Source organism: Furipterus horrens, unplaced genomic scaffold (assembly GCF_987537825.1).
Source record: "Furipterus horrens unplaced genomic scaffold, mFurHor1.1.pri manual_scaffold_9, whole genome shotgun sequence".
NCBI lineage: Eukaryota > Metazoa > Chordata > Mammalia > Chiroptera > Furipteridae > Furipterus > Furipterus horrens.
Window position 1 is genome coordinate 170,300 of NW_028327179.1, and position 14,019 is coordinate 184,318.

The following is a 14,019-nucleotide window of genomic DNA, read 5'->3' on the forward strand; positions in this document are numbered from 1 at the left end:
TATGCACATGCCTATGTGTCAGTGTACATGTGAGTTAGTGTGTGGTTCCCCTGTGGCTCTACTCTGCTCACCTGAGAGTGGGGGGCTACATACTTGGGGGGCCTTCTTCAGGAGTCTGATCCCCTCCCCAGGTCCCTGTGTGTGGCAGGCCTTGTGCCCCAGCCCCACCCACAGTGGCAGCGAGGCTTGGAGGGAGCAGCTGGGGGCTGCTGCCCAGGGAAGAGGTGTGGCCTTGCAGGAAGGCACCAGGCGGCAGTGTGGGCAAGGGGCTGAGGCTGAGCCCCACAGAGCTGTATTTCCAGGACAACCAGGGAGCTGGAGGCCTGGCTGCCTGGGCCAGAGGGGAGCAGGGGGTCCCCTCTCTGCTGCTCTTGGGTCCCATTGGTAAGGTCTTGTTAACATCTACCACTCTCTCCCACCCTACCTGCCTTCACCCAAGCCAAGCTCACCCCTCCCAGCTGACACCATCTTCAGGAAGACAAAGAAATCCAAGATTCATGCCCCTGAGGGGCTTCCAGTGAGGTAGCTGCATGGCAGCTTAGCAGGAGCGCGGGGGCAGACTGAGGCTGGGGCCGGGTGCCGCCTGGGCCTGGATCCAGGCCAGGATGTCCACATTTAGTTTTGGGGCACATGGGCCACTGGGGCAGGGATTGTGAGGAAACCAAGTCACAGCTGTGCCCTCCTCCCACTCCACTGTCCCAGTGACCACATCCTCACCCTACCAGGAGGCCCGTAAGGGGTCAGCCACCACCTCAAGACTCAGCCTGAGTACTAGAAGCCGTGCCATGCCTCCCCCCAGCACTGTTGCCCACCCAGCACAGCCTCGTATATAGGAAATCATATAGAATCAACCAAAAATTAGATTTAATAAATGTACAGCAAGGTTCCACTATACAAAACTCAACTGTATGTCTACACATTCTCAACGAACAACCAGAAGATAAAACTTAAAATTCCACTTCACATCAAAAGAATAAAATAATTAGGAATAAATTTATCAAAGATGCAAAACTTATATTCTGAAAACTGAAACATCACTACAACTGAAGGAGAGCTGAATGAGTGGACAGGTACCCGTGCTCACGGCCATCCCAGGCAGCAACGTCGCTACGGTGGCAGCTCCCCCGACTGCTCTAGATTCAGTGCAATCACTACCCAAGTCCCAGAGGACGTCTCTGTAGAAATGGGCAAGCAGACCCTGTGAGGGCCTGGACTTACTGGAGCAGGGGGGGCACCGCTGGAGGGCTTTGAGCAAGGATGGTACCATGTGACCCAGATCTGCCTTTAAAAGGCTGCCTGGAAGAGACCCACAGGATCAAAGGGAGAGCCAGGAAGCCTGGCTGAGGGGCCAAGCCAGGAGGGACGCTGGAGGTCTGCACTGAAAGTTCTCTGCACCCCAAGTCCCTTGCCCACATGCCCAGCTCGCCCTTCAGTACCCACAGTGCACACTGGGGGACAAGCACTCGCCACCCATAGCCTCAAGGTCTGCAACCCATGGGGAAGGCCCCGTTTGGGTCCCCACTTTAGAGGAGAGAAGATTGAGGACTGTGACCCAGGGTCACATGGCCACGAAGCCCCGGCTCACTGACCGCAGGCAGGGAGCCAAACGCCCCAGCCCCACATAGCAACACTTTCAGAAAACAGCCTGGTTTGCTCCGTGTTTTCATTTCATTGCGTCTTGCGCAGGGTGTGCGTGAGGAAGTGGGGGTGCACACAGGGGGCTCCACCCAGGAGGGTGAGGGCTGGGGCAGCATCTTATGCCCGCAGATGGTCAGTGGCCAAGGGCATCTGTGGGTCTGGCTGGCTGCGCGGTCCCCATTCCCAGTGTCACGGGGCCAGCAGAGGGGATCACGCATTTCTCTGCTCTGGGGGAAGGTACGCAAGGTCCAGGTGCCTGAAGATGTCTTCCTCTGCAGCCACACAGAAAAATGTCTTCTGCAACGGGAGGGTGGGCCTTGGTGTCTGGGACCCTTCAACCACGGCAGCTTTACTGAGAAAGGTGGGGAGAGCCCACCCACGGTGCGGTACACCTCAGGGCCCTGTATGTGGGCTCCAGGCTCCCCCCACCTCCTGCCCTGGCAACCCACCTGCTCAGGGTCAAACAGGCCATGGCTGTTCAGCCACAGCCCCCTCTCCCTCCGGCTGAATCGGCGAAGCTCCCGCTCAAAATGCTGGGGGAGAGCAAGGAGTTAGCAGTGCCACCACCTAGGCCCAGGGTGGCCCCGCAGGTGCTGCCTACCTTGGAGCCCGTCCAGCCAAGCAGGGCAAAGGGGAACTGGCTGACGGGGACCACCACAAGGTCCACGCGCACAGCCTTCCAGGCAGGGCAGGACCTACGGGGCTGCCCCCCAGCGTCCCCTGGGCGCCTTGGCAGGCGGAAGATGCAGAAACTCCGCTCAAAGGTGTCCATGGTGTGGCTCTGCTGGGTGAGGTGGGCAGGGTCTCTGCTGTGGCTCAGCTGGTGCTGATGGTACAGGACAAGGCCCTGGGGGCAGGGGGACCAGGTGTGACGGCCACTACCCAAGCACCAGGAGCAGGACCCAGCAGACCCTCAGGAGGGGCAAGAGGAAGCCCTCACCTGCTCCTTCAGGTCGCGCATCACTCTGGGCAGCAGCCCCTCCTCCTGGCCCTCCTGGGGGTGGGTGATGAGCAAGTCCACGTCGTGGCCCTGCAACTTTCCCCTGAGGGGCAGGTCTGACTTCTGGACCAGCCCAGACACTTCAGCGCAGGAAGGCCCACCTCAGCAGCCCACCTTGGAGCCAAACCGGAGCGCACCGCACAGGCCCCTTACCTCCGAAAGCCACCAGCCAGCGTGACGGTGGCCCCAGGAAGGGCCTGCCTCACGGCCGCCTCCACCAGCTGCTGCAGGGCCTCCGCGTCGCGCCGCTGGACCGGCAAGCTCAGGTCCTCGTGGTGCTGGAGTCCTGCGGGCAGCACGGACCTCCTGAGCCGCCCGCCTGCCCTGTCCTTCTGTCCCCGTCTCCCTTTTAATGCTTAGCTTTTGTTTAGCAATAACTGTGGAGTCATGTAGTTGAAAGAAATAACAGCGGTCCCTGTGCCCTGCAGCTGGCTCCCCTGACAGAAGTCCTTAGACCACCATGCACTGACACTGACACAGCCGAGGACACACCCTCCCAATGCCTTGCCTTCCCAGAGGTCAGGTGGGCCAGGAGCAGACCAAGGACGTGAGGGAGACAGCGCCACCGCTAAGGGACAAGCAGCACTTAGCCCGAGTGCATGGCCTCCCCCGTCAGGGATCACTGCCCCCTCCACACGTAGTGGGAGGGGTTCAAATGGGGGGTCGCAGCACCCAGCAGCCGCAGGGAGCACTGCTGGCCATTTGGGCTGTGCCATGTCCTGGGATCAGCCAGCATCGCCACATGACGCTGCACTGGACACAGCTCTGCGGGTCTCAACTCCCTCCGACCAACCAGGCAAGTCTCCTGGGAACCCCGGGAGGCCTCCCCTCCTCCAGCCCCTGAGAAGATGTTTGAGGAGGTGGTGGGGGCTGGGCGGCGGGGCTCATCCAGCAGGGCTCCCACCCCACCCCCAGGCCACACAGAGAACTCTGCTCAACACCTGCAACCTGCTGGTGCCCCGAGGCACTCACGGCATCCCACTCATCGCAGAGAACATCACTGAGGTGGGACTCAAACCCAGGCCTAACCAACTCTCAGGTCCATGTCCTTACTACAGCATGGGTCCCCGTGCCATCGATCGGCGGGCCGGAGCACCAAGCCTGCACTGCAAGGAGTGCCCAGGGCCCAGGTCAGGTCCAGTCCATGTCTGACCAGGAGGCCCTGAATGTCACATCAGCTGCTGTGGCCATCACTGTCCACCGAGACAGGGCTCCAATGGGCCCTAGCTGCAGCCGGTGGGGATCCCAGGATGCCCCCCAAACATGCCTGCCTTCCACTGGGTCCCTCTGCTCTGACTCCACTACAGCACCACAGCCCAAGGTGCAACCCTCTCTGCGGTCACCTGCTTTCTGCTGCTGGGTCAGTCTCTGCACCCGCTCCCGGACATCGTCCAGTGTCCGCAGCCCTTCCCGGTACCACCGGTCAGCAGTCCTTACTCCGACCCCGAAGAGCTGGGTGAAGAGCTGCCGGGAGGTGAGCGAGCCTGGTCAGGCCCCATGCGCCCTAGGAAAGGTCTCTCCCAGGGCATGCGCAGCAGCACCAGTCACCTCTCGGCTGCTGACACGGCTGACACTGGTCACTGCATTGCTTCTCGTTCACAAATGCAAACACGACAGGGGCAGGGTGACCCCACACAGCACCCGGTGCTGCCCAGGCATCAGTCCGCACACACCCAGGCTGCGGGGTGGCCCACCTGGAGTCTACCTCTCGTGGGTGGCTGCCTGTCTCCCACCAGTCTCCCCGACCCTGGCCCAGCCAGTCACCTGTCTCTTACAGCTCGCTGGTTGGGCTGCCCCTCCACGGGAATCTCTGGAGCTAAAACAGAAGGGCAGGCCCAGGCAGTGGTGGAGGCTACGTGTGGCAGGAGCGCCTTCGGGGGCCACACCCGACCGGATGCAGCCCGCAGCAGAGGAAGTGCCCGGGGGCAGCCACCCCCTTGGGCTGGGCGGACCCTCCTTTCCTTGATCCCCTTAGCCAACGGCATGAGCAGGGTCACAGAAAAAATGCCAAGAACCCAATCACGTTGTTTATAAAAATAACTAATTGTTAACGTGCTTCCCTGCAGGCTCGGATGCCTCCTGAGACTCTGGGGTGTGCTCTGCCCTCTGTCGCCTTCCCCTTCCACCAGCTCCTCAGTCGCCCCCACACCCCACTCTCCGCCCACCTGAGTCCCTCCCGCCTTCACACCCGGCTCCTCCCTGCCTTGAACCACCCCCCAATCCTCACAACATCTGGCAAACCCGAGGTCGCCCACCTAACGACCTCCAGCCACAGAAGCAGGGCGTCAGAGCGGCAGGACGGGGCGCTGGTGGCTTCGCGTCAGACCCGAGGGGAGGGCAGAGGAAAGGCGTGTGGCGGGTGGGCGCCGGCGGGGTGACTGGAGGAACCGGAGTGTAATAATATCAGGACAGCAAGGTGAGCAGTCCTGCCCAGTCGTCCCCGGAGCCTGTTGTCAGGTGCTCTGCTTAAGGTGACAGAGCAGGTAACAGGCTGTGGACCCTTCTGTCAACAGTCCAACAAGGACCGGTAGTGCTGAGTGATTTAGAACATTCCTGTGCTCAAAACAAGCTTCTCCTGTGGTCTGCTTGGCTGCCTCACACACATCAGATGTCAGCTACCTCTGACCCCGGGGGGTCACTCTGGGGAGCAACGAGGGACTGCGAGCCTGCTGGGGTCCGCCCTGTGCGCACCTTCATGGTCCGGTACCTCTCTGAGAGCCGGACTCTCTCCACCTCCTCACACGCTCCGCGGTCCAGCAGCTCCTGTGGCCAAGACGAAGGAAGCAAAGCACAACCTGACCACAGAGCAGAGCAGAGGCGGGGGCTGAGGACTGGGCAGACCCCACCCTCAGCGGGGGGCTGTGCCATCAGGATCCAAGGGACTTGCAAACAGAAATGTGCTCCAAAGCTTCCGGCCTCACCTCTCAGACAAGTCCCAATATATGTAAACCATTACTTTTCAAAACACAGATGATGAATTCAACACAACTTCCTTTCAACCCATAACTGAATTCAAGTCTCCTCTGTCACGATGTCCTGTCCAGTGATGTGTATAGAGCCCAGCTGTCCTCAAGCTCTGCACTTGAAACAGGTGCCCCTTCTCAGGGCTTCTCTGCTGGACCCTGGACAGTGTGGGCAGATGGCAGCTACCAGCCCTGCAACCCCCAAGTCCCCTTGGCCACCCTGGAGCAGGTGCTGTGACCCCAGCATGCCTGTGGTGTCTGGGTGCAGGGTGGCTGGCCCCACCTGGGAGCCTGTGACCTCCTCCCCAACTGGCTGGACCACAGAGCCACCTGCTGCCACCAGGCTGCGGCTCCCGGACACCACTCGAGCTCACAGTTCTCCTTGCTGGGTGTGGAGAGCCTACCTGGACGACCCTGCGGGAATGTTCTCCGAAGTGGGGCAGGCCCTGCAGCTGGCTCGGGGCTGTGACCCGCCAGGGCAGCGCCTTGAGCACCGAGGCCGCGCGGCAGAAGGTGAGGCAGCAGCCCTCCCGGCCTTCGAAGCCCGCCGCCTCCGCCAGCACCTCCAGAGCCTCCTGCAGGCGGAGCCCCTCATGAGGGCAGGGCACGCGGGGAGCCTCCCCCACCTCTCTGACTTCAACCCACCTGTCCCCAAGGCTGGGACAGGGCAGGGCGGGGCGTGCTCCCAGGGCTCACCGAGAGGCTGGCGTTGTGGTGGGTGAGGGGTGTGGGCCGCTGGCAGGCATAGGGGGACATCCTCACTGGGCTGGGCAGCCTCGTCCTGGCCGCGGCCTCCTCGGGGTGGGGAATGAACAGGCCGCTTTGAGGTGCAAGGCTGGCAGCCCCCGAAGCCTTGCCTCCGCTGGGAAGGCACTTGGGGCTCCCGGGCACACAGATCAGGAGCTGCCTCTGAGGGGACAACCCTACCGGAGGCCTGGGCCAAGGCAGTGCTGCGCTACAGGGCAAGCTGGCGATGACCCTTCAGGCTGGAGGGGCTGTAGTGACACCACCTGCCACCCTCACGGGGCACTTTTCCAGCTGGCGCACACGCTGCACGTGCCCCACGGCCCTTCCCACCTCAGACGGGGACACTGAGGCCTCGGGGCTCACAGGCAGGGCCAGGAGCCCGAGCCCACGCCCGCCTCCCCTGCTGGCTCTCCCGGGATCCATGGAGGCAGGAAGCGGCCTCCTCCTGGCCCTCGGGTCACCTCTCTTAGGGGTCACGGTAAGCTGCTTGGTGAACTAGAAAGGCCCAAAGATGCTAAAAGCAAGTGGACCCCACAGAAGTCTGTGGCAACAGTGAGAGAGAGGGAGCTGGGATGGCCCGGCCTGGCAGTCTGGGCACTGCTGCCTGTCACCTGTCCCAGCTGAGCTTCGCCTGCCCTGGGCCTTTCTCTGTGGCCAACACTCATCCTCGGCCCTGCTCACCTCCAGGCGGTGCCGGCCCTCCACGGGGACTGGCTGCCCAGCGGCCATGCTCTCTGTGAACCAGCTGATGTCCAGCAGCGCGGGGCGGGGGCCGCCCGGGGCCAGGGCCGCCCTGCTCTCCTGCCAGCCGGCGGCCTCCTCGGCGGAAGTCCGCTCCATCACCACGTGTGTCACGGCGGAGCTGCGCAGAGGGATGGACGGCTCAGGCCGGAGCGCCTCCCTGCCACGCTCCACCCCCGCGAGCCTGCACGCTGCCCCTTGTCAGAGCCCTGCCCGCCGTGGTCCTCTGCTCTGGCCGCTGCCACTGGCCCAGCCGGGTCCTGTGTCGTCTGTCTCCCTCCCCCGAGGAAGAAGGTCCTCAGGGCCAAGGAGCAGGGGTCTCCGTCCGGCACTGCGGCCACACAGCGTGGGCGCGACCTGAGCTCTGCCACATGCTTGCCGTGTCCCTGGGCACCTCCCTCGGTCCCCCTTACAGCATCGCCAGGCTGTTGCAAAGATTAGGGGAGCTCCTCGGCGAAAGGGCGGGCCAGTGCCCAGCACACACGAAGCTGCCACCATGTCCTGCCCCGAGCGGCCCCGCCACAGCCCTGGGAGCGGCTACAAGAAAACTGCGGGGGCGCTGGCCCCTGGTTTGTTCGCGCCCCCAACCTCCAGCCTGTGGGGACCCGCCGGCCCTGCTCTCAGCACTGCGTCTGTGGCCGCTAATGGTTTACCCTCCAGGAGCTTCGCTCGAGTCCCCTCCTCAGTCCCAAGCGGGGACAGCCAGAGGAGCCGCCCAGGGCAGAAGGGCGGAGCTGACGCACTGTCGCGTGTCCCCCGTGCTCCTGGCCCTACCCGCCGGCGCCCTTCGCGGGCCTGTTAGTGGGGAGAAGGGGCGAACTGCGGATGCAGGGACCTCGGGCGCCGCACCCACCCGGGTCGGCTGCCTGCGAGCTCCTCCCGCCTTCAGGCCCGCAGCGGCGAGGAAACGCCGGAGGTGGAGGGCCGGGGCCGCACTCCGTGCTCGGGCCACCGCACCACGCAGCGGGGTCCGCCGGGCGCGACTGCGCGGCCCCACCCCTGCCGGCGGCCCTCTCCCCGTGAGGCGGGCGGCCCCGGCCTCGGGTAGGCAGCTCGCGGGGCCGCGCGCTCCGCACCACCACGCACCTGCAGGCGTCCAGCACGCGGAAGCCCTTGGACCGCGCCAGGCGAGTGAGGAAGGCCCGGCGGCTGCGGCCCATGCGCGGCTCCGCCAGGTAGACGGCGACGCCGGGGAAGCGCACGGCGGAGGGGATGTTGCCGGGGTCCTCGACCCGCGCCCGCCGCCGTCTGGGCAGCATCGTGCCTGGGCCTCAGGCGGCGCCGGCACAAGGCAGAAGGAAGGCGGCGGAGCCGGAAGGAAGCCGGAAGGAAGCCGGAAAGAGGGCGGGCAGAAGCCGCCTGGAAGGGGAAGCGGCCTGGGGCTTCATGCCCGGAGGCCGGCCCCGCCCCATGCAAATAAAGGCTCCGCTGGATTGGGTGTCCTGGCCGCTCGACGCCAGAGCCCCCGCCTCTATGCAAATAGATCCAGAGGACACGCCTTCTATTTAAATTACGCTCACGGAAGCCGAATCCGAGCAAGGGACCACCTGGGACTAGAGAGCCGGCGGGCAGGGGCGGGTCCGCGGCGGGGCGGGTGGGTCTCGGCTGGACCAGAGGGCTCGGGGCCGAGCCGCTGCCCGCGGAGACAGGGCGGTACAGGATCCCGGGACGGCGCAGCAGGGCAGACGCCAGAGCCTGGAACGTGCTGGTGCAGCGGCCGCGTCCAACCCGGGACGGTTTTCAGTTGAATGGCGCCGGGAGAGCTGGCCGGCCACCTGGAAAAATAGAAGCCGGCTCCCTCCTTAACACCAAAATAAAATCCAGATGGGTCAAACCTTCAAAACTGAAAAAGAAACAGAACGTACTGGAAAGGCGATGAATGTTTTTATAGTCTGAGTATCACAATGAACCAGAAACACTGAAGGAGAAGAATGAGGGAGGGAGAAGTCTTTGACACATTTGAAATTAAGTCTAATACATGTAATTATGAAATTGTCCACAGATAAATAAGGAAAAGGCAATGATCTAGTGAAAAGTTTGACAGGAACACCAGTGAGCAATTCACAGAAGAAACGTGCTCATAAACTTGTGCGGTGTTGGCTGATCTGTCCAATCATGAGAGGTGTGCAAATACAGGCGAGGCTTCTCCACCTGTTGCATTGTCAAAACATTTCAAAAACTGACCACATGTGTTGAAGGTGTGAGGAAATTGGTAATTTGTAGGAAGGACTTTTTGGAAACCAGTTTGGCAACCGTATCCAACAAAACCAAAAATCACACCCAACAATTTGTTTTCCAAGGTTGGGATTGCGCTGAACATACCAATCAGGTCAGGAAAGCTGACATCTGGGAAATACTGGCTGTCCCTGTGTGCCTCTCTCATTCTGAGGCGCTACAGTTTGGAATCTCTTTATTATAACTAATCACGTTCAGATTAACAGGTGTGACAGGCCAGGTGGACCCCGTCTCAGCCCTCTCCTCCATCACCCCACACACAGTGGGCCCAGGACTCAGCCATCCACCCCAGCTCCCAGCCTGCCCTCTGGGGCCCCAGGACACACACTCCAAGATGCCAGGCTTGTGACCTCTCCCTCGCTGCCCGCCCCCATGTCTCCTCCTGCCAGCAGGGCCTCAGTAATGGGCAAGAGCCTTGTTCCTCATCTGTGGGTCCCACCTCTCCTGAGGGAACAGCTCTCTGTCCCCTGAGACCATTTTCTTCTAATGCCCTCTGTCTCTGGTCAGGGCACCTGGGTTCTGTCCTGAGGTGGCAGAGGCAGCTTTAAATGGCCCATCACACCTGAGTAGTTAAAACACTGCGCAACTTGCAAAAATGAAGAACACCTGGCCTTCCACAGGTGCAGGGAGGTTTTGTGAAGGGGCGGGGTAACTCTCAGTGCCCAGACACCAGCAGGCAAGGCCACAGGCAGGGCACTCCTCTCCTCTCCTCTCTGCACCACCAGGTCACTGTCCAGCCAGCTGGGAAACAGAGAATTCAGCCCTCCATTTCCAAAAACCTTGGCTTGGGGTGTCCAGATGCCTAAGTCCCTGGCCTCCTGCTCCCCACACTGAGACCGCCCCAAGAACTCGGAGAGGCTGCACAAGTGAGCTTCTGGCCCGGCCCTTCCAACTGCCCTGAGTGTTGCAGTCGCCTCCCTGTCCCAGATGTATGAACTTGCGTTTCTCCAAGATGAATCTCATCTGCCTGTTTCCTGTTCCCATTTCCAGCTCTTTGAGGTCTCTGGGGGTCATTTTTTTGTCCTCATGACCTCCGTGGAGCACTTTCTTTGAAGATGCCTTCAGGGCTGTTTGCACCTGTCCTTGGCCTCTGGGGTCCAGACTCTGCCCTGCCTCTCCGGTCTCCTGAGGGTGGCTTGCCAGCAGCATTCTGATGAGCACACAGTCAAACTGCTGATGCCGCTGGGTTGAGCTCCTGGGGGCCGCTGGCCAGGCCTTCCTGCGCTAACCCAGATGTCACTGTGGGTTTGGATGACTGGGTGCAGTGGTCAGCTAGGCTGACATAGCAACAGAAGCTTACTTCTCACAGTTTTGGAAACTGGAAGTCCATGGCCAGGGTGCTGGCCAGGAGGGTTCATCCTGAGACTTTCTCTCTTGGCTTGTAGGAGGCCTCTGTCTCACTGGCATGGCCTCTTTGTGCCGGGTGGAGAGAGAGAGAGATCAATTTCTTTTATAAGGCCACCAGTTATATTCAATTAGGTGCACACCCTTATGATCTCATTCAACCTAAAGCTCCATCTCCAAATACATTGGGGGTTAAGGTTCAACATACGAATGTGGGAGGACACAATTCAGTTCATAGTGTCTGGTGTATTTCTGTCCCGTGCCCATGATAATGAATTACCACAAACTAAGTGGCTTAAAACAATAGGAATTTACTCTCTCCCAGTTCTGGAGACCAGAGTCTGAGATTAAAGTGTTGACAAGGGGACAGTGGTTGGGGGGAGGAGATGATCCTTCCTGCCTCTTCTAGCTCCTAGGGCCTCCCAGTGTTCCTGGGCTCTGGCTGCAACCCTCTGATCTCCGCCCCATTTCCAATGGCTGCCTTCCCTCCGGACCTTCTCCATTTCTTATAAAGGCACCAATCATTGGATTTAGAGTCCACCCTAACTCAGGGTGACCTCATCTTGAAACTCTTAATTACATATACGAAGATCCTTATTCCAAATAAGGTCATATTCGAGGATCTACATGCACATGAATTCTGGGGGCTACCGCTACCTCAAGTCCACAGCTCTGGCTCGGCTCAGCTCTGGATTCTGATTGACTCTGTGACTCTGTGACCTTATCTGCAAAGACCTGTCAGTTGGTAACTGAGATGCCAGTGATGGGCAGGAGATTCAGTGTAACACCTCCAATTCTGCATATGCTTGGAGTTTTAATAATAAAATGTGTTTAAGCATGTACATATGCGTAATGCAATTGGTGCCCTCTGCCAGGCACTGTTCTACACACCTCACAGGGGTCTGCGCACGAATGCCCGGGACATTTCTGTCCGTGGATATATGTTCCCATCTTGCTGGGGAGGAGACAGAGGCACAGACTGGTCAAATAACTTGCCCAAGTTTGCACAGCTTGTGAACAGCAGTGTTGGGATCTTCTCCTGGAAAAACACTGCTGTGTTCTCCTTTACTCTCACACAGCACTGATGATGGTGTGGGTTTTTCATACCAGCTGAGTGTCCTACAGTTCAACCCCATACACACACACACACACACACACACTTCAGACGTCAACCTGACGCCCAGGCCATCACCTGTGCTTCTGACCGACCAGCTATAGACTGGGGTTCCTATGAAGCCTCCTTGACTTTGAGGGTTTGTTGGAATGGTTCACAGGACTCACACAAACAGATTTCCTCCTCGATCACCAGCCCAGTACAAAGGACGTGAATAAGCGGCTAGATGAAGAGATGGGAAGGGTGCTGAGCCAGGAGCTTCTGTCCCCACAGAGAGGGCTGTGTCACTTTCACGGGGACATGTCTGCCAACCAGAAGCTCCCCAAACCCTGTCCTCAGGGATTGTCACAGAGGCTTCACCACGTCCTGTGTGAGATCCATCGTTAAGTCTGTCTCCCCACTGAGGATGGGGGCAGGGCTGCAGGTTCTGAGCAGTAGCAGCTTGGTTGGTGTCCCTGTGGCTTGGTCTTTGCTGTGACCAGCCCCATCCAGGAGCCACCCAGAGTGGGCTCATTAGAACAAAACACATTCCTTTCACCCAGGAAATTTCAAGGGATGTAGGAGTTCAAAGGCCAAATATTAGAACAAAAGAGGCTCCTCGTGCTCTTCCCATTTCAGGAATCAGAGGGTTTCGGGAGCTCTGTGCCAGGAACTGGGGGGGGAGACCAACAGGTATGTTTTCTGTCGTAGTGAAGACATGACCAGTGCACCTGGCTCCATCCCAGATGCCCTGTCCCTGTGCTTCCAAAATGCCTGGACCGTCATCTAACAAACCTACTTTTTCTCCCACTGGCTGGTATGGCTCAGGGGACTGAGTGCCGGCCTGAAAACCAAAGGGTCACCGGTTCAATTCCCAGTCAGGGCACAGGCCTGGATTGCGGGCTGGGTCCCCAGTAGGGGACACACTAGAGGCAAGCACACATTGATGTTTCTCTCCCTCTCTTTCTCCCTCACTTTCCCTTTCTCTAAAAGTAAAATAAGTAAAATCTTTAACAAACAAACAAAAATACTTATTCTCTCTGGGAAGTGGGGTGGTCTGAAATTCAATAAAACTTATCATAAGTGTTTTATTTTGTCTGTGTTTTCTAATTTTTCTACAATCAGCACAAACCACTTGCATAACAAAGAACTTTGAGCCCTGGTTGGTGTGGCTCAGTGGAGTACCAGCCTGCAAACTGAAAGGTCACCTCTTGGATTCCTAGTCGGGGCACAGGCCTGGGCTGTGGGCCAGGTCCCAAGTTGGAGGCATGCGAGAGGCAACCACACATTCATGTTTCTCTTCCTCTCTCCCTCCCTTAAACTCTCTAAAAATAAATAAATAAATCTTAAAATAAAACAATATATATTTTTAAAGATATAAAAAAAAAATAACTTTGAGCCCTGGCTGGTGTGGCTCAGTGAATTGAGCACCAGCCTGTGGACCAAGGGTCACTGGTTCGATTCTCAGTCAGGGTGCATGTCTGGGTTGTGGGCCAGGTCCCCGGTTTGGGGTACACAAGAGGCAACCACACACTAATGTCTTTCTCCCTCTTTCTCCCTTCCTTCTCTCTAAAAATAAATAGATAGTATCTTAAAACAAACAAACAAAAAAACTTATCAGTGACTGCTGAGATGCTGAGATACCTGAAAAAACAAAAGTAAATAAGTTTGACATAAGAATAGTATCCAGTGTGTCCACAGCCAGGAGCCCTGGGAGTGGAGTAGTCACCTGGTGGGGTGCTGAGCCTGGGTGGGGGTGGAAGTGGGGCCCGCAGGGGGCACTGGCGGCCCTGAGGCTTCCCAGTCCCTCCCCCCACCCCACCCCCGTTTCTGATGACCCACAGCTGGCAGGATTCCAGACCCTGCAGCAAGTTGGCAGGACTACCTGGCATCCAGCCCATGCAGACAGGTGTACACATCTGTGGCCCTGCAAGCCCAGGAGCAGAAGCTCACATAGAAAGTGGCATCTAAAATGGCATCGGGAGACCAGCAGGGACTGCTCTCTGCCTCAGTGGCCCTCTGAACCCCTGGGAAGAGCTGTCCTTCACAGTTCCCTCTCCATTGTCCTCTGGCCTTGCCCGTCCTGTGCCATTAGGCCATACGTCCCAAATGTCCGTTCTCTGTTGTTCCTGCATAAACCAATTTTTCTGGAGAAATATTTGTTTAGGCCCACAGTGGAACTGGGGACAGCTGGCCCCACTGTCTCACCTCTGGTCTGTCACAAAACCTGAGTGGGTGGGCTTATGGTCCCCCACTGG

At 59.0% G+C, this 14,019-nt stretch overlaps 1 protein-coding gene across 5 annotated transcripts; it reads right to left on the reverse strand.

Annotated features, from left to right (window-relative positions):
• Positions 1-1,783: 1,783 nt before the first annotated feature.
• POLM (DNA polymerase mu) lies at positions 1,784-8,486 on the reverse strand. Of its 5 annotated transcripts, none has more exons than XM_090286942.1 (11): positions 8,176-8,486; positions 7,030-7,210; positions 6,298-6,393; positions 6,006-6,176; positions 5,330-5,401; positions 3,982-4,102; positions 2,792-2,924; positions 2,579-2,681; positions 2,240-2,485; positions 2,088-2,171; positions 1,784-1,935 (listed from the first exon to the last, which is right to left on the reverse strand). In XM_090286942.1, exons 1-11 carry the CDS (start codon positions 8,346-8,348, stop codon positions 1,849-1,851), a joined length of 1,467 nt encoding a protein of 488 aa, XP_090143068.1. In that variant the 5' UTR covers positions 8,349-8,486; the 3' UTR covers positions 1,784-1,848. The 5 variants fall into 5 exon arrangements, with proteins under 5 accessions (XP_090143068.1, XP_090143067.1, XP_090143069.1 ...); XM_090286941.1 differs by having other exon boundaries at positions 6,298-6,396; XM_090286943.1 differs by lacking the exon at positions 6,298-6,393.
• Between the last annotated feature and the right edge of the window lie 5,533 nt (positions 8,487-14,019).